The 26,145-nt window shown below is 34.2% G+C and overlaps 2 protein-coding genes across 2 annotated transcripts in view; both read right to left on the bottom strand.

Moving 5' to 3' along the window:
• ppp1cc (protein phosphatase 1, catalytic subunit, gamma isozyme) overlaps nucleotides 1-1,759 on the bottom strand; it is a 37,754-nt gene extending 35,995 nt beyond the window's left edge. The window contains exon 1 of the mRNA XM_056457217.1: nucleotides 1,512-1,759. Coding sequence (XP_056313192.1) covers nucleotides 1,512-1,566 — 55 coding nt within the window. The 5' untranslated portion in view covers nucleotides 1,567-1,759. The remainder of the gene's footprint in view (nucleotides 1-1,511) is intronic.
• Nucleotides 1,760-11,728: 9,969 nt separating this feature from the next.
• On the bottom strand, nucleotides 11,729-24,870 carry myl2a (myosin, light chain 2a, regulatory, cardiac, slow). The gene is made up of 7 exons (XM_056456818.1): nucleotides 24,783-24,870; nucleotides 18,725-18,817; nucleotides 14,768-14,843; nucleotides 12,611-12,715; nucleotides 12,447-12,525; nucleotides 12,105-12,153; nucleotides 11,729-12,024 (listed from the first exon to the last, which is right to left on the bottom strand). The coding sequence occupies exons 1-7, from the start codon at nucleotides 24,783-24,785 to the stop codon at nucleotides 11,920-11,922; spliced, it is 510 nt and encodes a 169-aa protein (XP_056312793.1). The 5' UTR covers nucleotides 24,786-24,870; the 3' UTR covers nucleotides 11,729-11,919.
• Between the last annotated feature and the right edge of the window lie 1,275 nt (nucleotides 24,871-26,145).

Here is a 26,145-nt window from a genome sequence, read left to right as displayed (position 1 = left end):
GACACTGTATACAATAAAACTATAAAATCATTGCATAATCTTCCTGCCTTTATTGCACTTGCTGCTTTTTATAATGCATTCAAGAAAGCAATAATATTTAGCAAAGATACATTTATATCCATATTTATATTTTATTATTGTATAGTAAAATACAAGTCTATCTGTATAGTGCTTTTCACAATAATTCCTTCCAAAGCAGCTTTCCAAAAGGTGCACTTCATTTCATTACAGTCAAAATCAGAAAAGCTAAGGCGTTGTGTATAGGATGGGCAGATTATAAACATAGTTACAGGGTTCGTACCACATTTTTACTACTAAAATTTCATGACTTTTCCATGATTTTTCCCAAGACTTCCAAGTAAATTTTCATGACCTAATGTTTCATGCAATGTCTACATATGCGTGGTAACAAAAAAAAAAAACAAACAAAAAAACAATGCATGTTCAAAATACAGCATATCGTAAAACACGCAACAATCTATTTAGTTTCCATTTATATCTATGTAAAATTTATTTAGATAATGCTTACACCGCACTAATGTGAGACTATGCGATTGGCCAATGACAGACAGGGAGTAAATAGCCTATATTCAAGCATACAGATATCTGTTTTCCATGACTTTTCCAAAACTTTTCCAGGCCTGGAAAAAGGCCATGACTAAATTCAGTGACTTTTCCAGGTTTTCCATGACTGTATGAACCCTGTAGTTAACCTGCAGTTATACAGAATATAGTGTCCTTCCACCCTTCAAAAATTTATATTTACATGTATTAATCATACATGTTGAAAGTGATAAAAGCAAATACAGTATTTATATTCAATCAGAATTAAGAGTTTATAATATTTTAAAGTTCTCATTTTCATTAGTTTCATATTATCAGTCATTAAATAAGGTTTTAAGATGACTGTAATTTCAGCAAGGGTTTTTAATAAACATTTTATAGAGATGACACACTCAAATTGTATGTACATCTGGGCTGAACTTAAAAATATTGTTTTTCCTAGCCCTAGAAATCCCACTTTTGACATTTCAACTCGTGTTTTTAATTTTAATGGCTGTGGTACACTAATAAACAGCTATTCTGATGCTCAAATATGTGTTCAACATCATAATATCAGCATTATTCAGTGTATTAATGTGTTTACTGAAGCAACGAAACCGCGCGTACAGCTCGGCGGTGTCACAAACACCAGTGAGCTGCCTACATAGCTAGCATTTTATGGTCAAAAGTCCTGTCCAGTCGGAACCAGCCAATGATCTCTAATCTTCAAAATATCAGTATAGTGTCTAAGTAGAAAACTCTGTATTTGACACACAGCCGTTTGTGTCAGTGAGGAGAGCTAATGCTCAGCTAACACTCGCTAACCCAGCTAACGAAACATCCATAAAAACGACAAACAGAGTTGACAAATCAATCATATAGATATTCATACGCATCACTAATGGAAATTATACTATTAACTATGTTATTAAAAGTATACTTTAGCTGTAACTTGGCTTGAAACTCACCCTCGAGCAGGCGCTGAATGATGCTGTCTATGTTGAGTTTGTCGATGTCAGCCATGACTAGCCGAGTAAAACACAAACACCGCCGCTTAAAACACACCAGACACGACAGATAAAACGACTTCGATTAAAAACAAACGGGTTTATTATGCAAAACTCTAAAAGAAAAGATTAAAAAGCTCCAGCGGGCCGTTAGACGCGCGTGCTGCGGCAGTGGCGCACCGGCTCTGCGGAGGGACACGCAATTCGGCTAGGTTTCACCGCTGATGGAAACGGGGGCGCGGATGAATACAAAGCAAAGGAAGAAAAGTAGCGCGGAGTAAATGTGAGGGCGTGCCGCTGACTTTCACAATAACGTGTGACGTTGAATGTTAATTGGGATGAAAAACTTTTAAAGCTATTTAATATTTTAAAAAAACACATATTGTACACTTTAACATTAATTTTTATTTTGACTAACAACGTCTATTGGCATGCTGTTATTACAGTAGACCTAATACAAATATCATTTCATTTGTAAAATTGCCTTTAAGCTGATTCAGGTATATACATGTACTAGAATTACAGTATTTGGCATTAATTTTTATGTTAATTAACCAGATCCTTTGTCAACTGTCAGTTATTACAGTAACCTAATAAAAAATATTATTTAATTTATTCATTTATGCTAATTTAGGCATAAAAACTACTTCTACAGTATTTGACATTACCTTTTATGTTAACTAACCACATATTTTGTCAACTGTCAATACCATAATATATTTTGTAATTTGTGGTAAAGTATTTACTCAGTGTGCATTTAATTTTTGCTAATTTAGGCATAAAAATACTACAGCATTGTAATGCAGATTATATGGCTAATAAACAGGGTTTATAGATGTTCACCATCTCATCTTTTAGGAGGAAATTAGTTGATGTTCTTGTTGCAGCATCCGGATCACGTCAGATTAATTGCATAACAAACCACATTAAAAACAGTGACACAACTCTGTTCATTTCATCTGCATCACAACAAAACAACATTGTGTATAATTAAATTCTTGCAAACGCACATTATAGAGGGCTATTCCTCTATAATAGTTATAAACAAAAAATATAGCATGTTTTTTAACGAAAAGGAGATTTTTTTCTTTCCAGCTTCAGTGAAACAGAACTGTGGCGTCCTCTGGTGTTTGTTGGCTGTAATGTGCATGCACTTTCCTTCATCTGAACAGATTGCTTAAAAATCCAACACATATCCTAACACAACAAAACCTAAATTACTATAATAGTATAATTACTATAACAATAATAATAATAATAATAATAATAATAATAATAATAATAATAATAATAACAACACATTGAGCAGCATGAAATTTGACTACACAGATTTCAGAACATTTCAAAATAACATCTGAAATATGTATAGTTTGATTAGGTTAAATTTAGCAATCAGTGGCGGTTCTAGTTTAAATGGCACCCTGAGCGACCACCCCATATACTACCAATACCCCCCACCGCCAAAAAAACTAAACTAAACTGGAACCATCTAGAAACTGTGGTTGACTTTTTATTAGTCCCATAGGAACTAATTGGTTCAAACAAACAAATAATTCAGATGGCATACAAACAAACTGAAATGTAATTATATTTTACTACATCTGGACCTTTCTTGCCTTTTTTGCTGCAAAGTCATTATATCATCATATAGCCCATTGAATTAACCCGGGGGCGCTGCTAGACATGCCAGCCATGCCCCCACTACCCAAAAACATATATTTTAATTATCTATTATAAATAAATATAAATCTACTCATTTTCTTATATATATATATATATATATATATATATATATATATATATATATATATATATATATATATATATATATATATATATATAAACTTGCTCTTTTAAATTTACTTTAATACAAATAAATAAAATTATTATTATTATACAATTATTATTCTAAATAAATAACAGAAATCAATCCTAAATGTAACTAGAAAATGCTAAGGTCACTTAAGAAATATGAATACTATTACAGTCAAAAGTTCCTAAATTCAAAGTTCATTCATTCATTTTCTTTTCGGCTTAATCCCTTTATTTTTCTGGGGTCGCCACAGCAGAATGAACCGCCAACTTTTTCAGCACGTTTTACGCAGCGGATGCCTTCCACCTGCAACCCATCACTGGGAAACACCCATACACACTCATACACACATACACAACGGACAATTTAGCTAACCCAATTCACCTATACCACATGTCTTTGTACTTGTGGTGGAAACCAGTGCACCTGGAGGAAACCCACGCAAATACGGACAGAACATGCAATCTCCACACAGAAACGCCATCTGACCCAGCCGATACTCGAACCAGCGACCTTTTTGCTGTGAGAGGCTAACGTGCTACCCACTGCGCCACCGTGCAGCCCTAAATTCAAAGTTCTACATCTTCATTTTGTTGAAATAATATAACTTCCCCCGCCCTTTTCTCATTTCAGATTGGTGTTTACCGGTGTGAGGGCGGGATCAAACTATCCAATTACTGTCCAATTATGGACAAACACAAGCCCCGCCCACTTTTTAATTTTTATTTTGACTTTAAGTGTGCGAGACTCAAATGTGGAAGTCTTACTTGCGAAACATGCTGTATTTGATAAACTTATCCAGATAAAATATATTTACTATAATCTTAAGGGCTATATTGAAATAAACAATGTTTATTCTCACATACTTATTGATAAGTAATATTTAACCCATGCAAGTTTATTCATTCATTTTATTTTCAGCTTAGTGCCTTTATTAATCTGGGGTCGCCACAGCGGAATGAACCGCCAACTATTCCAGCATATGTTTTACGCAGGCGTAAGCCCTTCCAGCTGCAACCCTTCATTGGGAAACATCCATACACACTCATTCACACACACACTCATACACTATGGTCAATTTAGTTCATCAATGCCCCTATAGCGCATGTGTTTGGACTGTGGGGGAAACCGGAGCACCCGGAGGAAACCCACGCCAACACGGGGAGAACATGCAAACTCCACACAGAAACGCCAACTGACCCAGCCGGGACTCGAACCAGCGACCTTCTTGCTGTGAGGCGATCGTGTTCCACCAGGACGCCCCTGGAATGATAATTATTGTAAATAAATAAATCTACATCTCATATAAAAATGTGTCAGTGAAGAGATCAGTCAGTGTACAGTTGTGCCTTCAGCTCCTACAGGTGTGTATGTGAGCAGCAGGATTGTGAATCTCTAAAATAGACTGAGAAACAGGAGCTCCTGTTGTTCATAATCCTCTGCTGGCGGCTCAGGTCTCCAACAATACCAGCACATCCAGTCCTGGATTAACACCCAAACACTGTGAGGAAAGTGGAGAGAGAGAGAGAGAGAGAGAGAGAGAGACGCGTCAGTCCATCACTCACTGAAATACAGCTTATAGGTAATACAACACTACACTAACAATACATGTAAAAATACTATAGCGAAGTCTAGTGTTTTGTTCCATACTGTAATATTTATACTATATGTTTTTAAAAACTCTTTCAAATAAATACTCCAGCATACAGTAGTATAACCTATAGTGAGCTAATAGATAAACTAATAAATACTGTAGCATAATTTAGTCTTTACTACAGTAAACTGTGGTGTATGGTAGTATAACATACCCAATTTCCTCAGGATAATATAAAATACCCTGCAGTAAACTACAGTATTGGGCCGTTTGTTTATATTACTATAGTAGTTACCATAGCAACTGTAGAATCACCACAACAGATTACTCACTATATTTCTTGTGTTACCATAGCAGCTGTAGAATTACTGCAACACATTAATTACGCTAGTTGTTGTTGTTACCATAGAAACTGTAGAATCACCACAACAGATTAATTACCATAATAACTATATTAATTACTATAGTTGTTGTGTTACCATAGCAACTATAGAAATACCACAACATATTAATTACTATATTTGTTGTGCCACCATAGCAACTGTAGAATCACCACACCAGATTAATTACGTTAGTTGTTGTGTTACCATAGAAACTGTAGAATAACCTCAACAGATTAATTACTTTAGTTGTTGTTACCATAGAAACTGTTCAATAACCTCAAAAGATCAATTGCATTAGTTGTTGTGGTAACAAAGCAATTGCAGAATCACCTCAACACATTAATTACAATAATAACTATATTAATTACTATAGCTGTTGTGTTACCATAGCAACTATACAAATACCACAACATATTATTACTATATTTGTTGTGCTACTATAGCAACTGTAGAATTACTACAACAAATTAATTACATTAGTTGTTGTGTTACCATAGCAACCATAGAAATAGCACAACATATTAATTACGTTAGTTGTTGTGTCACCATAGCAACTGTAGAACCACCACAACAGATTAATTACGTTAGTTGTTGTGTTACCATAGCGACTTTAGAAATACCACAACATTAATTACGTTGTTTTGTTACCATAGCGACTATAGAAATACCACAACATATTAATTAGTATATTTGTTGTGCTACCATAGCAACTGTAGAATTACTACAACAGATTAATTACGTTAGTTGTTGTGTTACCATAGTGACTGTGGAAATACCACAACATATTAATTACTATAGTTGTTTTGTTACCATAGCGACTATAGAAATACCACAACATATTAATTACTATATCTGTTGTGCTACCATAGCAACTGTAGAATTACTACAACAGATTAATTACGTTAGTTGTTGTGTTACCATAGTGACTGTAGAAATACCACAACATATTAATTACTATAGTTGTTGCGTTACCATAGTGACTATAGAAATACCACAACATATTAATTACTATATTTGTTGTGCTACCATAGCAACTGTAGAATTACTACAACAGATTAATTACGTTAGTTGTTGTGTTACCATAGTGACTGTAGAAATACCACAACATATTAATTACTATAGTTGTTGTGTTACCATAGCAACTGTAGAATAACCACAACACATCAATTACATTAGTTGTTGTGTTACCATAGCAACTGTAGAATTACTACAACACATCAATAGTTGTTGTGTTACCATAGAAACTGTAGAATTGCCACAACAGATCAATTACTTTAGTTGTTGCATAACCATAGTATCTATGGAAATATCACAACATATTAATTACTATAGTTGTTTGTTACCATAGCGACTTTAGAAATACCACAACATATATATTACGATAGTTGTTGTGTTACCATAGCGACTATAGATATACCACAACATATTAAATACGTTAGTTGTTGTGTCACCATAGCAACTGTAGAATTACCACAACATATTAATTACTATAGTTGTTGTGTCATAGCAACCATAGAATAACCACAACAGATTAGGTACTTTAGTTGTTATTACCATAGAAACTATAGAATTACGTTATAACTAACATGGTTCAAATGATGGATCTGCAACAGAGAAACTATTTGGATTTTTTTATTCGTACATTCACTTAAGAAACCAAATGACAAAGTGACAAATTTCTGGTGATAAAAAGAATATAACTTTTATGCTTTATGCAAATGGTGAAATGCCAAATTGCTAAAAAGCTAACTTAAAGCGATATTTCACCCAGAAATGTACATTTAGTCAGTGTCGAATGGTTCCACACCTTTTGGTATCTTTTTTTTGTTGAAGGGAATTTGAAGAACGTTGGAAACTGGTAACCATTCACTTCCATAGTGGCAAAAATAACTACTATGAAAATCAATGGTTACCAGCTTCTAACATTCTTCAACATATCTTCTTTTCTGCTCAACAGAAGAAAGAAAGATTTAAAACAAGTGGTGGGTGTTTTTCAGAATTTTCCTTTTTAGGTGAACTGTCCTTTAATTAAAAGTCAAAACCAGAATATAAACCCCTTAACCCACTTATATTTGGTGGCGCAGTGGGTAGCGCTGTCGCCTCACAGCAAGATTGTCGCTGGTTTGAGCCTCGTCTGGGTCAGTTGGCATTTCTGTGTGGAGTTTGCATGTTCTTCCCATGTAGGCGTGGGTTTCCCCCACAGTCCAAACACATGCGCTATAGGGGAATTGATTAACTAAATTGGCCATAGTGTATAAGTGTGAATGAGTGTGCATGGGTGTTTCCCTGTGATGGGTTGCAGCTGGAAGGGCATCCGCTGCATAAAACACATGCTAAGTTGGCGGTTCATTCCGCTGTAGCGACCCCTGATTCAAAAAGGGACAAAGCCAAAGGAAAATGAATGAATAAAGTTAATATCTTTAGCTATTGTCCTTCCCAAAAAATATATCTTGAATTGCATTTTACATTTAATTTACATGAAATTTACATTTACATTTATTCTTTTAGCTGATGCTTTAATCCAAAATGACTTACAAGAATAAAATATAAAAGGATAAAATAAATCATCAGTTAATTTTATTTATATTATTTAAATACTTATATTTATATTATATTAAAAACAACAATCTAACAACAATTTAGTTTAAACAATCTTTACCTTTTTTATTTATTTACAATTTTACTTTGTTTTATTTGTTTTTGTGACAATGATTTACTTTTTTTGTGAAGTGTGTTGTAATGTTTCCATGAGCAGTGGTCCTGTCAGTGCTGTTAATGACAGCAGGATCAGACAGAGCTGCTCATTGTCTCAGCCGCTGCATTAAGACTGTATTGTATTACATGCGGCAAACAGAAATAACAGCGCAGGCTTTGACTTTATCCCAGCAGAAAATAAAAGTACTGACACCTGTTTCTGAAAGTCACTCAGAAAACATCCGTACAAACACAGTAGCCAGTTCTGAACATTTATTTCTGAATATGTTTAGGAAGGAATATTAAGATGTTTCAAAAACTGATATTAACCTCAAGTTCGAGTGGGCGGGGTTAAAGTCTAGAAGGGATACAGCTGTGGATACTCATTCATTCATTTTCTTTTCGGCTTAGTCCCTTTATTAATCTGGGGTCACCACAGCGGAATGAACCGTCAACATATCCAGCATATGTTTTACACAGCGGATATCCTTTCAGCTGCAACCCATCACTGGGAAACATCCATACACACTCATACACAACAATTAGCCTGCCCAATTCAACTGTACCACATGTCTTTGGACTTCTAGGGGAAACCCATGCAAGCAACATGCAAACTTCACACAGAAAAGCCAACTGACCCAGTCGAGGCTCGAACCAGTGACCTTCTTGCTGTGAGGCGAACGTGCTACCCACTGCGCCACCATGGAGCGGTTTGAGATTGGACAGGTTTCTGGCATTTGTTAAAGGGATTTAATTTTACACCAAAAAAAACTGTTGTTGTAACCCAATGTTGGGTCAAATATAAACAAACCAAGCCTGGAAAGTTTCTGTATAAAATAATTGGAATTCGCTTCATTAAGAAAAACAACAGGGCAGCACGGAGGTGCAGTGGATAGCATGATCGCCTCACAGCAACAAGGTCGCTGGTTTGAGCCCCGGATGGGTCAGTTGGCATTTCTGTGTGGAGTTTGCATGTTCTCCCCGTGTTGACGTGGGTTTCCTCCGGGTGCTCCGGTTTCCCCCACAGTCCAAACACATGCGCTATAGGGGAATTGATGAACTACATTGTCCATAGTGTATGAGTGTGAATGAGTGTCTATGGATGTTTCCCAGTGATGGGTTGCAGCAGGAAGGGCATGCGCTGTGTAAAAAAATATGCTGGATAAGTTGGCGGTTCATTCCGCTGTAGCGACCCCAGATGAATAAAAGAACTGTGTGGAGTTTGCATGTTCTTCCCATATTGGCGTGGGTTTCCTCCGGGTGCTCTGGTTTCCCCCACAGTCCAAACACATGCGCTAAACACATGCGATTGCTTGCTCATTTCCCAGTACTGGGTTGCAGATATGCTGGACTAGTTGGCGGTTCATTCTGCTGTGGTGACCCCTGATTAATAAAGAGACTAAGCCAAAAAGAAAATGAATGAATGAATGACGTGAGTATCCACAGCTGTATCCCTTCTAGACTTTAACCCCACCCACTCAATATATATATATATATATATATATATATATATATATATATATATATATATATATATATATATATATATATAATAAATATCATGTATATAATAAATATATACAATAAAACATATATTATGTTAAATCAAACTTTTTTGGAGGTGATTAATCGCAATTAATCTGCAGACTGTCAGCTTTAATTTGAGGGTACATCCAAATCAGGTGAATGCTGTAGGCTGTAGGAAACAACAGTTTGCATATGTGCCTCCCACTTGTTAAGTGACCAAAAGTAATGGGACAGAATAATAATCCTAAATAAAACTTTCACTTTTTAATATTTGGTTGAAAATTCTCTGCAGTCAATTAGAGCCTGAAGTCTGGAGCGCAGAGACATCACCAGACGCTGAGTTTCATTCCTGGTGGTGCTCTGCCAGGCCTCTACAGCAACTGTCTTCAGTTTCTGTTTGTTATTTAGGGCATTTTTCCTTCAGTTTTGTCTTCAGCAAATCAAATGCCTGCTCAATTGGATTCAGATCAGGTGATTGACTTGGCCATTGCATAAAAATCCACTTTTCCCCTTCAAAAACTCTTTGGTTGCTTTCGCAGTATGCTTTGGGTCATTCTCCATCTGCACTGTGAAGTGCCGTCCAATGAGTTCTGAAGCATTTGGCTAAATATGAGCAGAAAATATGCCTGAAACATTTCAGAATTCATCCTGCTGCTTTTGTCAGCATCACATCATCAATAAATACAAGAAAAGCAGTTCCACTGACAGCCATACATGCCCACGCCATGTCACTATGCTTCACTGCTTAGGAGCATGAGCAGCTCCTTTCCTTCTCCATACTCTTCTCTTCCCATCACTCTGGTACAAGTTGATCTTGATCTCATCTGTCCAGAGGATGTTGTTCCAGCACTGTGAAGGCATTTTCAGAACTCTAATCTGGCCCTCCTGTTTTTGAGGCTCACCAATGATTTACATCTTGCGGTGAACCCTCTGCATTCACTCTGGTGTAGTCTTCTCTTGATTGTTGACTCTGACACACACACATACACACACACACCCGCCTCCTGGAGAGTGTTCTTGATCTGGTCAACTGTTGTGAAGGGTGTTTCCTTCACTAGGGTAAGAATTCAGTCGTCCACCACAGTTGTTTTCTGTGGTCTTCCTGGTCTTTTGGTGTTGCTGAGCTCACTGGTGCGCTCTTTCTTTTTAAGAATGTTCCACACAGTTGTTTTGGCCACACCTGATGTTTCTGCTATCTCTCTTATGGGTTTTGTTTAGTTTTTTTAGGCCTAATGATTGTTTTTGCTTGACTGATAGTGACAGCTCTTTGAATGTCATCTTAAGTGTTGACGGTAACAGATTTGCACACTTGAAATAAACTCTGGACCTTTTATCTGCTCATTGTAATTGGGATAATGAGGGAATTGCTCACACCGGGCCATGGAACAACTTTGGAGGCAATAGTCCAATTACTTTTGGACCCTTAACAAGTGGGAGGCACATATGGAAACGGTTGTAATTCCTATATTTATTTATCTGTTTATTTATATATACAAATTATATTTATTTATTTATTTATTTATATATACAAATTATATATATATTTATTTATTTATATATACAAATTATATATATATATATATATATATATATATATATATATATATATATATATATATATATATATATATATATATATATTCATTTATATATACAAGTTATATATATATATATTTATTTATTTATATATACAAGTTATATATATATATATATATATATATATATATATATATATATTTATTTATTTATATATACAAATTATATATATATATATATATTATTTATTTATTTATATATACAAATTATATATAATATATATATATATATATATATATATATATATATTTATTTATTTATTTATTTATATATACAAATTATATATATATATATTTATTTATTTCTTTCTTTATACAAATTATATATCTATATTTATTTGTTTATTTATATATACAAGTTATATATATATATATATATATATATATATATATATATATATATATATATATATATATATATATAGGCCATATTTATATCAGAATTAACCAGAACATATTTATTTTGAGCTGTACTTATTAAAGTATATACAAGATCAGACTAAATTTGACTCTTTTGAAGTGAAAATATTCTCTGTAAAGCATCAAACGCACTAAAATAATTTCCACTCAACTCAAAATTTCAAGTCCATTTATTTACCTATTACAATATTTTGCAAGTACATTTTAACAAGCATTATGACAAGGTGCAAATAGAATATCATTTATTAAAAAACTTGCAGTACGTATATCAACTTTCAAGCCTGTCAATCACAGATGAGTGGGCGTGACCAAGCGGAGCGATGCGCTGTGATTGGCTGAGGCTCTACTCCTGGTCTTTCTCCTCTCCGTGAGTGATGATGTGCACCAGATTCCTGTAGTCCAGATTTCCTGCAGCGTCTGGAGGGAAAGCACTGAACATCTGCTCCATCTAAACACACACACATACACAGTCAGAGTCACTGCATTATCAAAACACCATCATATTGACTGTACAGAGATTGAGCTCACCTCCTCTGGTGAAAACCTGTCTGCCTGTGTGGTCAACATCTCAGTCACGCTGCAGACAAAACATCCAGAAACATGCATGAAATCAACATGCACAGAAAAATCACTCAACATCTCATAAAAACATTGTGCATGTATGAACGTGTGCCTCACACAGGTGAGTAGGCTTGACAAACCACCTGTAGAAACACTCTTCTCTTTTATTTAAAAAAACCTTCCCTCCCTCTTAACTCCATCATCAATTCTCCGAGCCTCTTCTTGTTGAATCGCTGAATGCCTCCTTAATTGTAAGTCACTTTGTACAAAAGCATCTACCAAACGACTGAATGTGAATGTAAATCTTACTATTCCTTCTTCAGGATTCCCTTTCCCTCTGGATCGAACACTTTGAATGCATTGAGGATGGTTTCCTCAGGATCGGCTCCTGCACACACACAGAGTCAGGATTCAGTGTTGCATTCACTGGGGTTTAATAGACAGCATCTGTCTGACTTATCTTAAAAACCTGCCTTTGAGTTTCTCTCCAAACATGGTAAGAAACACGGTAAAGTTGATCGGTCCCGACGCCTCCTTCAGCATCTCATCAATCTCCTCCTGTTTCACATTCAGCCGCCCTGAGAACAGGTGCATCATGGGAAATTAGAGGTTTAGATACTTCCCATACAGTAGGTTGACTATTACAATTGAAGTCAAAATTATTCACCCTAATGTCAATTCTTCTTCAGATATTCCCCAGATGATGTTGAACAGATTCAGGAAATTTTCACAGTATTTCCTATAATATTTTTTCTTCTGGAGAAAGTCTTATTTGCTTTATTTCGGCTAGAATGAAAGCAGTTTTTAATAGTTTTAAAGCCATTTTAAGGTCAATATTATTAGCCCCCTTAAGCAATATTAGTTTAGGATTGTCTCCAGAACAGACCACTGTTATACAATGACTTGCCTAATTACCCTAACTTTACCCTAATTAACCTAGTTAAGCCTTTAAATGTCACGCTAAGCTGAATAGTAACACTTTAGAATAATGGTCCATTAGTAAATGTATTTACTAGCATTAACTAAGTGGGAATAATCTTCTACAGCATTTATTAATCACAGTTCAACATTAACTAATGCATTATTAAAATCCAAAGTTGTGCTTGTTTACATTAGTTAATGCACCGTGAGCTAACATTACATTTATTTAACTTAATTAGCAATAATTAAGCTAATAATTGTTTGAGCGTGTTAAAAAATACATTAAATAATGGACCCTTATTTTAAAGTGTCACCAAAATATATTAATCTAGTGTGACTATATACTCTAAGAAAAACTCTTATCAGGCAAATTCAGAACAAACTATCATTTGTTGACATTAAAAGACACCTAAAATAATTATTTGTATATAATTTGCCATGTTTTTAAACCACGTTTGATGCTTTACTGAGAATATTTTCACTTCAAAAGAGTCAAATTTAGTCTGATCTTGTATATACTTTAATAAGTACAGCTCAAAATAAATATGTTCTGGTTAATTCTGATATAAATATGGCATATATATATATATATATAATACAGCCAATATATATATATATATATATATATATATATATATATATATATATATATATATATATATATATATATATATATATATATATATATATATATATATATATATATATATTTATATATTACACTGAAACCTATGAAATATTTTAATAATTTCAGCTCAGAATAAATATGTTCTGGTTAAATCTGATATAAATATGGCCTATATATATATATATATATATATATATATATATATATATATATATATATATATATATATATATATATATATATATATAATATAGCCAATATATATATATATATATATATATATATATATATATATATATATATATATATTACACTGAAACCTATGAAATATTTTAACTGAATTTTAGTTCAGAATAAATATGTTCTGGTTAATTCTAACAAAAATATAGCCTATATGTATATAATACAGCCAAAAATATATATGTTAAGCTGTATTCTATAATATATTTTAATAAGTACAGCTCAGAAAAAAATATGTTCTAGTCAATTCTGACATAAATATATACAGCCAAAAATATATATGTTCGTATTTCATTTTATTTATATATGACATTTTATTTTCACATATTAGACTCTTTACTATAAATACTTTACTGTACTACACTCTAATACAATGCTGGGTAATTTCAACCCAAGTTGGGCAAAATATGGACAAAGGCAGATGTTGGGTTATATTTGGTGCTTTAAAGTTAATTAGAAAAAAAAAATCAACCCAGTGGTTGGTTTTGTCCAAATGTCACCCAAAACTGGGTTTAAGTAAGCCAGCATTTTTAGGTGTGTAAATAATATCATGTAAAAATACAATTCATACAATATAATATAATAATCGGATATACATTATTCTATTATATTTTGGTCTACACATAGAAATACATATTATCATAGTGTGTTTATTTCATGTTGAAAATTAAATGTTGGGAGGGGATTCACAAATAAACAATTAAAACATTTGTCTGGGGTAATTTATAAAATAACAATAAAAAAACATCTAAAAACAAAGATATTTCAAACATCTATATATATATATATTGAGAGATTTTGTTGTAGTTAATGTAGTAACAAAAAACCTGTGTAAACCAACCTAGAGCTGCAAAAGTGTCTCTCAGGTCATTCTTGTCAATGAATCCGTCTCTGTTCTGGTCCATGATGGTAAATGCCTGAAGAAAAAAAATACATTTTTCTCATTTAAATTGTTTTATACTGGATATATTATTCATTCATTCATTTACTTTCATCTTAGTCCGTTTAATAATCAGGAGTCGCCACAGCAGAATGAACCACCAACTTATCCAGCATATGTTTTACACAGTGGATGCCCTTCTAGCTGCAACCCATTACTGGGAAACACCCATACATTCTCATTCATACACATACACTATGGACAATCTAGCCCAGGGGTCACCAATCTTGGTCCTGGAGGGCCGGTGTCCCTGCAGGGTTTGGCTCCAACTTGCCTCAACACACCTGCCTGGGTGTTTCAAGTATACCTACTGTAGTAAGACCTTGATTAGCTCATTCAGGTGTGTTTGATTAGGGTTGGAGCTAAAATCTGCAGGACACCGGCCCTCCAGGAACAAGTTTGGTGACCCCTGATCAAGCCTATCCAGTTCTCCCGGTTCTCCACACAGAAACGGCAACTGACCCATCTGGGACTCGAACCAGCGACCTTCTTGCTGTGACAGCGCTACCCACTGCGCCGCTCCTCTTAACATCCAATAGTGGTTTATTTTTTGTTAAACCTCATTACTGCATTCAACACTATTGATCATAACATTTACAGCCTATCTACACAGTAAAAAATTGCTGTAAAAGTTTACAGTATTGCTATTTTGGTCATCTGGGTCATCTGGCATTTCTGTGTGGAGTTTGCATGTTCTCCCCGTGTTGGTGTGGGTTTCCTCCGAGTGCTCCGGTTTCCCCCACAGTCCAAACACATGCGCTATAGGGGAATTCTAAATTGGTCGTAGTGTACACTGTAAAAAGTGATTAGTTGACTTTACATATTATAAATGAGTTAACCCGTTGCCCTAATTTTTTTTAACTAAATGAACTATGTGCATGATTATAAATATTAAGCTAAAGCAACTAAACAGTTTCAAGTTACATTGGGTTCACTCACTCTTTTAAGTAAAGTCAGCTTGTTGCTTTTAAGGTAATGAGTTTACTCACTTATTTAAGTAAAGTAAATAATCACTTTTTACAGTAAGTATGTGTGTGAATGAGGGTGTATGGGTGTTTCCCAGTACTGGGTTGTAACTTGCAGCCGGAAGGGCATCCGCTGCGTAAAACATATGCTAAAATAGTTGGCAGTTCATTCCGCTGTGATACATAAGGGACTAAGCCGAAGGAAAATGAATGATAATACTGTAAAACTGACAAGAGCACTATAAATTAAGATTGTAATTGTAAATTTTACTGCATATTTTACAGCGTAGATAAGCTTGAAAATCATGTTAGTATTCCTGGAAGTGCTTCAGAACATACTACAACATTATAAGCTTGTACCAGTTAATGAAGATGCTTTATATTGATCAAAAGTACACTGGGATACCCCTTGTTTTGTTTTTTTTCATTACATACAGCAGGAAAATAAGTATTGAACACGTCACCATTTGTCTAAGAAAAGATCTCTCTAAAAGTGCTGCTGACTTGAAATGTTCCCCAGATGCTGACAACAACCAAAGAAATCCATATAAACAAAGAAAACCACTTGGATCCACTTGCAGGTTTATTCAGAGTCAGGCAAGCAAAGGTCAACACAGGTGCAAAGAGATGTATAAAGGCAGTCCAGAATCGTAGTCAAATGAATCAGGCCAGAGGTCGGTAGACAGGCGGCAGACAAGGAGAAAGGGAAACCAGCCAAAGATCAAAACACGGAGGAACAAGACTAAGGGAAACACGTTGTAATGTCACTTTACAGATAACAAGACTTGGCAATGGAAATGAGTGTGTGTGCTGTTTAAATAGGGTCAGTAATCAGTCTTTGACAATGCTCAGGTGGTGCGAATGTAATCAGTAGAGACTTGGAGCAGGTGTGAGTATGTGTGTGGCATGACTGAATATGTAGTCCATTAATGGCGGAATTGTAGTCCATGTGTGTTTGTGTGTGAGATCCAGCGATCTGGGAGTTATAGTCGCTGGTGATCGTGACAATGAAGTTCTGTGTAATAAAATGAAATGACGCAGGGGAAAAAGTGTTGAACACATGAAGAAAGGGAGGTGTAGTTCGGCAGTGAAAGCCCAGACAGCAGCGGAAATCTCTCAGTAGTTCTTCAGCAACCCTCTGCCCTTCCTCAGTGTAAATGAATATCAGGAGCTTCAGTCCAACATCTACATTAGCAGGAGGATGAGGATGAAACCATTTCAGCAAGACAATCATCCAAAACGCAGCCAAGGAGACTCTCAGATGCTTTCAGAGAAAGACAATCAAGCTGGAGAATGGCCCAACCAATCACCTGACCCGAATCCAATAGAAAATACTAAATAAAGCTCAGATTTTATAGACGAGACCCACAGAAGCATCAGGGTTTTGACACTCTGTTGAAGTCTGTGAGAAACTCACACCTGAGCAATGCATGTGACTTCATTCTCCATATGAGAGGCGTCTTTAAATAAAGCCTTTTATATAAAGTATTGAATACATTTCAGTAGTTTAGCATTTTCTCCTACTGTCGTTTCATTCTTACTACACAGAACTCATTTATCAGATGTGTTTTATGTTTGTATTGTTTGGGTTTTTACCTAAATCTGCTTCAATTCCATGTCACCAGCTCCTTCAGAAATATCGTTCCCAGAAAAATACACGACATGTTCAACACTTGCTAGGCTCCTCCTTTGTGGAGACACTTGCAGATGCACAATGCCACAAATGTGTCTGTTATCCCGGCAGAATTCAGCCAATCTGCTATGTTGAGGAGGGTCTCTATAAATATATATCGGCCCTCAATAGGGATCAGACAGGAATATCAGATTCCACAGGGAGCTTTAGAGAAAGACACACACAATAGCAGCTGCGCTCTTCTGCGGTGAATCCCACAATGAAAACACTGCTGTGATTAATGCATCCTCATCGCTGAAACCTTCAAATGTTTCTCAGATCATATTCACATCCACACAGCAAGAAGGTCGCTGGTTCAAGCCTCGGCTGGGTCAGTGGCGTTTCTGTGTGGAGTTTGCATGTTCTCCCCGTGTTGGTGTGGGTTTCCTCTGGGTGCTCCAGTTTCCCCACAGTTTAAACACATGCGCTATAGAGGACTTGATGAACTAAATTGGCCATAGTGTATGAGTGTGTGTATGAGTGTTTCCCAGTACTGGATTGCAGCTGGCAGAGCATGCACTGCATAAAACATATGCTGGAATAGTTGGTGGTTCATTCCACTGTGGCAACCCCTGATGAATAAGGGACTAATCCGAAGGGAAATGAATGAATGAATGAATGAATGAATGAATGAAAGAAAGAAAGAATGAATGAATGAATGAATGAATGAATGAATAATTGAATGAATGAATGAATGAATGAATGAATGAATGAATGAATGAATGAAAGAATGAATGAATGAATAATTGAATGAATGAATGAATGAATGAAAGAATGAATGAATGAATGAATGAATGAATGAATGATTGAATGAATGAATGAAAGAATGAAAGAATGAATGAATGAATGAAAGAATGAAAGAATGAAAGAATGAATGAATGAATAATTGAATGAATGAATGAAAGAATGAAAGAAAGAATGAATGAATGAATGAAAGAAAGAATGAATGAATGAAAGAATGAAAGAAAGAATGAATGAATGATTGAATGAATGAATGAAAGAATGAATGAATGAATGAAAGAATGAATGAATGAAAGAATGAAAGAAAGAATGAAAGAATGAATGAATGAAAGAATGAATGAATGAATGAATGAATGAAAGAATGAAAGAATGAAAGAAAGAATGAAAGAATGAATGAATGAATGAATGAATGAATGAATGAATGAATGAATGAACTATTGGTTTAAATTGTGCAGTCATGATGAATGAAAGTGTTCAGACCTCCTTGAACTCCTGAATCTGAGCTTGTTCAAACATGGAGAAGACATTGGAGTTGGCTCCCTCTGCCGCACGCTTCTTTGCTTTTTTAGGAGCCTGGAGAAATGAAACACAACTAGTTTTCACTTTCTGTTACAAAAACTGCTTGGAAGTTTGATTCATGTTCAGCTGAGTTCAAACTTTCAATCAATCAAGATTCACCGATTTGTTTGCACACTCTAAAAAATGCTGGGTAGTTGTAACACAATACTGGGTCAAAACTCTACTGTCATTTAAATTTGATCGAAATGATTGTGCATATTTAAAAATGTTCAATATTAAACCAATGTTGGGTTAAAACAACTCAGGATTAACCCCTTAAAAGCAGGTCATTTTTAGGAATGAAATCAAATGAAAAGTCTACAAATAAATAAACAAACAAATAAATAAATAAACGAAACAAAAAACAAAATTTTAATAAATACAATTAACATGTAAGCAATTAAATAAAATAATAAACACCCCAATTTACCATGGTTAAGATGTTGTTTAAAATTGCAAATGGACTGTTTTACAAGAAAACATCGCATTTCCCCCCTCCAAATCTCTCTTTTAATTCAATCTGCTATATTAGCTTTATCTTCGTTAGAATTTGCTCAAATGAATAGCCAATTTCCAATCGTATCAAAGTAAACCCTACACAATTATTTCTCCACAGTTGTTTTACCTGTAAAATGATGCATCAAATTGAGCTTTACAGTCAAAATAGGGACATTTTTCCACGTTCTTAAAATTAATTTTACAATATTAAATATATTTTTTAGATTTAAGTGAAATAAGTAAAAAAATATATTATATTTTTACTAACAACAAACTGAATGTCATCAAATTAGACATTAAAACTACACTAAAATAAATCTGATATGCAAACAATTCTTTTCTTTATTCTGTTGAACAACCAAAGAAGATATTTTGAAGAAGCTGGACTTCCATAGTATTTGATTTTTCAATAGAAGTCAATGGTTACCGGTTTTCAGCCTTCGATAAAATATCTTCTTTAGTGTTCAACCGAAGAAAGAAAGTCACAAAGCTTTGGAACCACTTGAGGGAGAATAAATATCCAATACATCTTTTATTTAAATGGTGAACTGTCCCTTTAAATATGTACAAACATCATTGATAATTGGTTTCTGGTTGTCGCTACAGTGCACGGAGCACAAAAACAGCCAGACACAGGAAAAGTTTCTTTCCTCAGGCTGTCTTCCTCATGAAGAGTTAATATTCCCCTACTGTGCAGTAGACATGTGCAATACTTTCTCATACGCACTTGTACACAGCACCTCATATCAATATACAATGCAATACCTTCTCCATTCGTATTTGTACACAGCACTTTATAACCTGTATATTTATGACAAATCTGTACACACAACTCAACATCCAGAGCTCTTTGACTAACTGCATCTCTGTTTAATGTTTGTCGTCTTCTTTCAGATTTATTTTGTGTCGTCACTTGTCACTTTAAGTCCACTGGAAGCTTCTGTGGCCAAAACTAATTCCTTGTGTGTGTGAAGCACATTTGGCAATAAAACTGATTCTGATCAAATTAACCCATAATATTTGGTTTGTCCATATTTAACCCAATGTAGGGTTATTTTTTAATTTTTAGATTAAACTAAATATTCATTATTCAATGACAAAGCAATGTAATTCAAAATATCATACTCAGTTAAATGTCTTAATTGCTAATTGTTTTTATTTTTTTTCATATTAAAGGGTTAGTTCACTTAAAAATGGAAAATTTTCTCTCCCTCAAGTGTTTCCAAGAAGATATTTTGAAGAATGCTGAAAACCTGTAACCATTGACTTCCATTGTAGGACAAATAAATATGGAAGTTAATAGTTAAAGGTTTTCAACATTCTTCAAAATATCTTCTTTTTGGTCAGAGTAAAGAGACTCTAACAGAGTTTTTGGGTGAACTATCCCTTTAAATCTTCCTGGTAAACTGCTTTAAAACTGTGTGATTATTAACTGATTTGTCATTTGATTCACTTTTAGTTTCTGTCACTATTTACTCTCCCTCAATTGTTTCCAAACAGTTTTATTTAACCTGTTGAGCACAAATGAAGATAGTTTGAAGAACGCTGAAAACCTGTAACCATTGACTTTTATAGTATTTATTTTGTCCTACTATGAAAGTCAATGGTTACAGGTTTTCAACATTCTTCTAAATATCTTTTTTTAGAGTAAAGAGACTCAAACAGAGTTTTTGGGTGAACTATCCCTTTAAATCTTCCTGGTAAACTGCTTTAAAACTGTGCGATTATTATTTGATTTGTCATTTGATTCACTTTTAGTTTCTGTCACTATTTACTCTCCCTCAATTGTTTGATTATTGTTTTAAAAGTGATTGATTATTTGATTATTGATTAAAAGTGTGATTATTATTTTGATTTGTCATTTGTTTGAGCTTTTTTCACTCATTTTTACTTCCTGTCACTATTTACTCTCCGTAAAGTTTTTCCAAACCTTTATAAGTTTCTTTTACTGTTTAACACAAAAGAAGATATTTTGAAGAACGTTTAAAACCTGTAACCATTGACTTCCATTGTATTTATTTTGTCCTACTATGAAAGTCAATGGTAACAGGTTTCCAGCATTCTTCAAAATATCTTCTTTAGTGTTTAACAGAATGAAAGAAACTCATAATGGTTTGAAATACAAAAGAAGATATTTTGAAGATTGCTGAAAACCGGTAACCACTGACTTCCATAGTATGAAAAACAATTACAAAAGTTATAAATAAATGGTTGCACATTTCCAACATTTTTCTAAATATCTTCCTTTGTGTTCAACAGAAGAAAGAAACTCTTAAAAGTTTAAAACAAGTAATCTTCATGGGTGTACTGTCCCTTTAAGTGTAATTAATGCTCTCCAGCCCCACTAATTGTCAAAGTATCTCAAGCATATACACTGAAAAAAGCTTTTATTACTTAGAGTTTGGGTCTTGTTTCTAGTGCAAACATCTAAACATTCTTAAATCAAGAAGCATTTTCTAGAAAAGTAAAAATTACTGTGATGTTTTCAGAAGTAATGAGTCAAAATGAAGTGAGTTTTTCCTTAAGACAAGCAAAATAATCTGCCAAAAGGGTAAGTTAATTAATCTAATGTAAAAAAAAACAAGATTATTTCACTTACTCTGTTGGCAGATTATTTTGCTTGTCTTAAGGAAAACTCACTTCATTTTGACTCATTATTTTCTGAAACAAGACTAACTTTTATGGGTTTCTTTTAGTTTTTTATTCTGTCAAAGACATATTTTGAAGAATGCTGAAAACCTGTAACCATTCACTTCTATTTTAGGACAAATTAAAATACTATGGAAGCCAATGGTTACCGCATTTCAGCATTCTTCAAAATATCTTTTGTGAGCCAAACCTTTATGAGATGTTTTCTTCTGTTAAGCACATATTTGGAAGAATGATGAAAACCTGTAAGCATTGACTTCCATGGTGGGACAAAAAAAAATACTATGGAAGGCAATGGTTACCGTTTTTCAGCATTCTTCAAATTATCTTCTTTTGTGTGTCAAACCTTTATGAGTTTCTTTTTATTCTGTCAAACACATATTTTGAAGAATGCTGAAAACCTGTAACCATTCACTTCAATGGCAGGACAAAGTAAATACTATGGAAGTCAATGGTTACTGGTTTTCAGCGTTCTTCAAAATATCTTCTTTTGCATTTCAAACCTTAATAAGATGCTTTCTTCTGTTAAACACAAAAGAAGATATTTTGGAAAATGCTGAAAAATTGTAAACATTCACTTCCATAGTATTTTTGTAGCATTTATTTCCATAGTATTTACCATAGAAGTCAATGGTTAAAGGTTTTTTTCAACATTCTTCAAAATATGTGTTTGACAGATTAAAAAACTCATAATGGTTTGGCACACAAACGAAGATATTTTGAAGAGTGCAGAAAACCAGTAACCATTGACTTCCATGGTAAATACTATGGAAATAAATACTACAAAATAAAAAAATATGGAAGTCAACGGTTACAGGTGTTCAGCATTCTTCAAAATATCTTATTTTGATTTCAAACCTTTATGAGATGCTTTTTTCTGTCAAATACAAAAAAAAAGATGTCATGAAGAATGCTGAAAACCTGTAACCATTGACTTCCATGGTAGGACAAAAAAATACTATAGAAGTGAATGGTTACCGGTTTTCAGCAATATTCAAAATATCTTACTTTCTGTGCCAAACCTTTATGAATTTCTTTTTTATTCTTTCAAATATATTTTTGAAGAATGCTGAAAACCAGTAACCATTGACTTCCATAATAGGACAAAATAAATACTATAGAAGTGAATGGTTACCGGTTTTCAGCATTTTTCAAAATATCTTCTTTTGTGTTCCAAACTTTTATTAGTTTCTTTTTTATTGTCAAACACATAATTTGAAGGCTGCTGAAAACCTGTAACCATTGACTTCCCTGGTAAATACAATGGTTACTGGTTTTCAGCATTCTTCAAAATATCTTATTTTCTGTTTCAAACCTTTATGAGATGTTTTCTTCTGTTAACTACATATTTCGAAGAATGCTAAAAAACTGTAACCATTCACTTCCATGGTAGGACAAGATAAATACCTTGGAAGTCAACGGTTACTGGTTTTCAGCATTCTTCAAAATATCTTCTTTTGTGTGCCAATCCTTTATTATTTTTTATTCCGTCAAAAACATATTTTGAGGAATGCTGAAAACATGTAACCATTGACTTCTATGGTAAATACCATGGAAATAAATACTACAAAAAATACTATGGAAGTCAATGGTTACTGGTTTTCAGCATTCTTCAAAATATCTTATTTTGTATTTCAAACCTTAATAAGATAATTTCTTCTGTTAAACACAAAAGAAGATATTTTGAAGAATGCTGAAAACCTGTAACCATTCACTTCCATAATAGAACAAAATAAATACTATGGAAGTGAATGTTTCTCAGTGAATGGTTTTCAGCATTCTTCAAATTATCTTCTTTTGTGTGCTGAACCTTTTTGAGTTTCTTTTTTATTCTGTCAAACACATGTTCTGAAGAATGCTGAAACCTGTAACCATTGACTTCCATAGTAGGAAAAAAGTAAATACTATGGAAGTCAATGGTTACTAGTTTTCAGCGTTCTCCAAAATATCTTCTTTTGTGTGCCAAACCTTTATGAATTAAATTTTTATTCTGTCAAACACATATTCTGAAGAAGGCTCAACCTGTAACCATTCACTTCCATGGTAAACACTATGGAAAAAAATACTAAAAAAAATACTATGGAAGTCAATGGTTACCTGTTTTCAGCATTCTTCAAATTATCTTCTTTTGTGAGTCAAACCTTTTTGAGTTTCTTTTTTATTCTGTCAAACACATATTCTGAAGAATGCTGAAAACCTGTAACCATTCACTTCCATTGTAAATACTATGGAAAAAATTACTACAAAATAAATACTATAGAAGTCAATGGTTACCTGTTTTCAGCATTCTTCAAATTATCTTCTTTTGTGTGCCAAACCTTTATGAATTTAATTTTTATTCTGTCAAACACATATTCTGAAGAAGGCTCAACCTGTAACCATTCACTTCCATAGTAAATTCTATGGAAATAATTACAACAAAAAATACTATGGAAGTCAATGGTTACCTGTTTCAGCATTCTTCAAATTATCTTCTTTTGTGTGTCAAACCTTTTTGAGTTTCTTGTTTATTCTGTCAAACACATATTCTGAAGAATGCTGAAAACCTGTAACCATTCACTTCCATAGTAAATACTATGGAAATAATTACTACAAAATGAATACTATGGAAGTCAATGGTTACCGGTTTTCAGCATTCTTCAAATCAAAATAATCTACATAATAATCGTATTATTTTAAAGCTGTTTTCACTCATTATTTCTGAAAACAAGACAATATTTTTAGTTTCTTGATTTAAGAGTTTTGATATATGCGGACTAGAAACAAGACAAAAACTCTGAGTGAGAAATGCATTGTAACAGTGTAATTCCTGAGTAAAAGTGCGGTCACTTACCATGCCAGACGCAGGAGAACAATGCAATGAGGAGATCCCGAATGTTTCTGGACAATGGGATGGACGGCCTTTTGTAGATTATCTGCACTGATGTCTACTGGCCGATATAAATAACACATGGCCGGTTATGGAAGTGACAGGTAGATGATGATCCTTCACACACACACACACTCATTGTGATGGGGTTTAAAATGGCAGGCTTATGAATGAGAAGTGCTCAGCTGTTTGGAGACGCCCGTATATTCATCTCTCCTCCCCGTCCTGGTTATTTCAGGGTTTATCACTTCTTACTGAGGGTTTTTGTCTTGTTTCTGGTCCAAATATCTCAAAAGTCTTAAATGACGATGCATTTTCTAGACAAGCAAAACACATTGTGTTGTTTTCAGAAGTAATGAGTCAAAATTAAGTGAGTTTTTCCTTTAAAAACCTATCATGCCTTATTTAACAAGACGTACAATGCGTCTGTGATGTCTCAGTTGAGCTCAGTTTTTAGGCTTTGATCCTAATTGTCGTGTCTTGGTGACTGTCGCTTTAAATTCAAATGAGATTGTGCTGTATTCAAAAGAGGGCGGAGCTAAAAACGACTGTGCGTCACCAGATTTGCTTGTTCTCAGTGCTGGTGAGGTGTGCATGTGTGCTTTAGTGTAAGTGTGTGCTTCATGCTTCTGTCAGTCTATGCTGTCGCTGTTCATCTAAAACTCCACATCTATAATCCTCTTAGTCTATGCTGACATTATCTTCAGCAGCTCAAACACTCTAATGGCTAATGGACAGACGGCTGCTTCTCACTCAGGGCTGCTGTATATGCTAATGAGGTAAAGACAGTCACTAGTGGGCGGAGCTTTCCCCCTCTGGTGACAAGTACAAAGGGAGAATGTCAGTCAAAGTGTTTCTTTTCAAGTCTGATTATAAACAATTCAATTAATTCATGTTGAGCATTAGAGGCTGGAGAAATTCACACACTGCTGACACACAACTGGGGTTAAACCCCTTGTAAAAAAGATTTTTGCATAATAGCTCCACTTTAAAACAAGCAAAATAATCTGCCAGTGGAGTAAGCATTCATTCATTCATTCATTCATTTTCCTTCGGCTTAGTTCCTTATTTATCAGGGGTCGCCACAGCGGAATGAACCACCAACTAAAACCTGTAACCATTCACTTCTATTATAGAGACAAAGTAAACACTATGGAAGTCAATGGTTACTGGGCGGAATTCCGGGAGTTTTCCGGAAGACAGAACAATACGGGAGGTGGACGGGAGATAAGTCTGAAATACGGGAGACTCCCGGGAAAAACGGGAGTGTTGGCAGGTATGACGTGGGGCTAGGTGCCACGCCTTCTTTTTAAAATCGTACAATTTT

The sequence above is a fragment of the Danio aesculapii genome, chromosome 5, assembly GCF_903798145.1.
Source record: "Danio aesculapii chromosome 5, fDanAes4.1, whole genome shotgun sequence".
Classification (NCBI taxonomy): domain Eukaryota; kingdom Metazoa; phylum Chordata; class Actinopteri; order Cypriniformes; family Danionidae; genus Danio; species Danio aesculapii.
The sequence above is the reverse complement of the archived record's forward strand: the minus strand, read 5'-3'. Positions and strand labels throughout refer to the sequence as shown.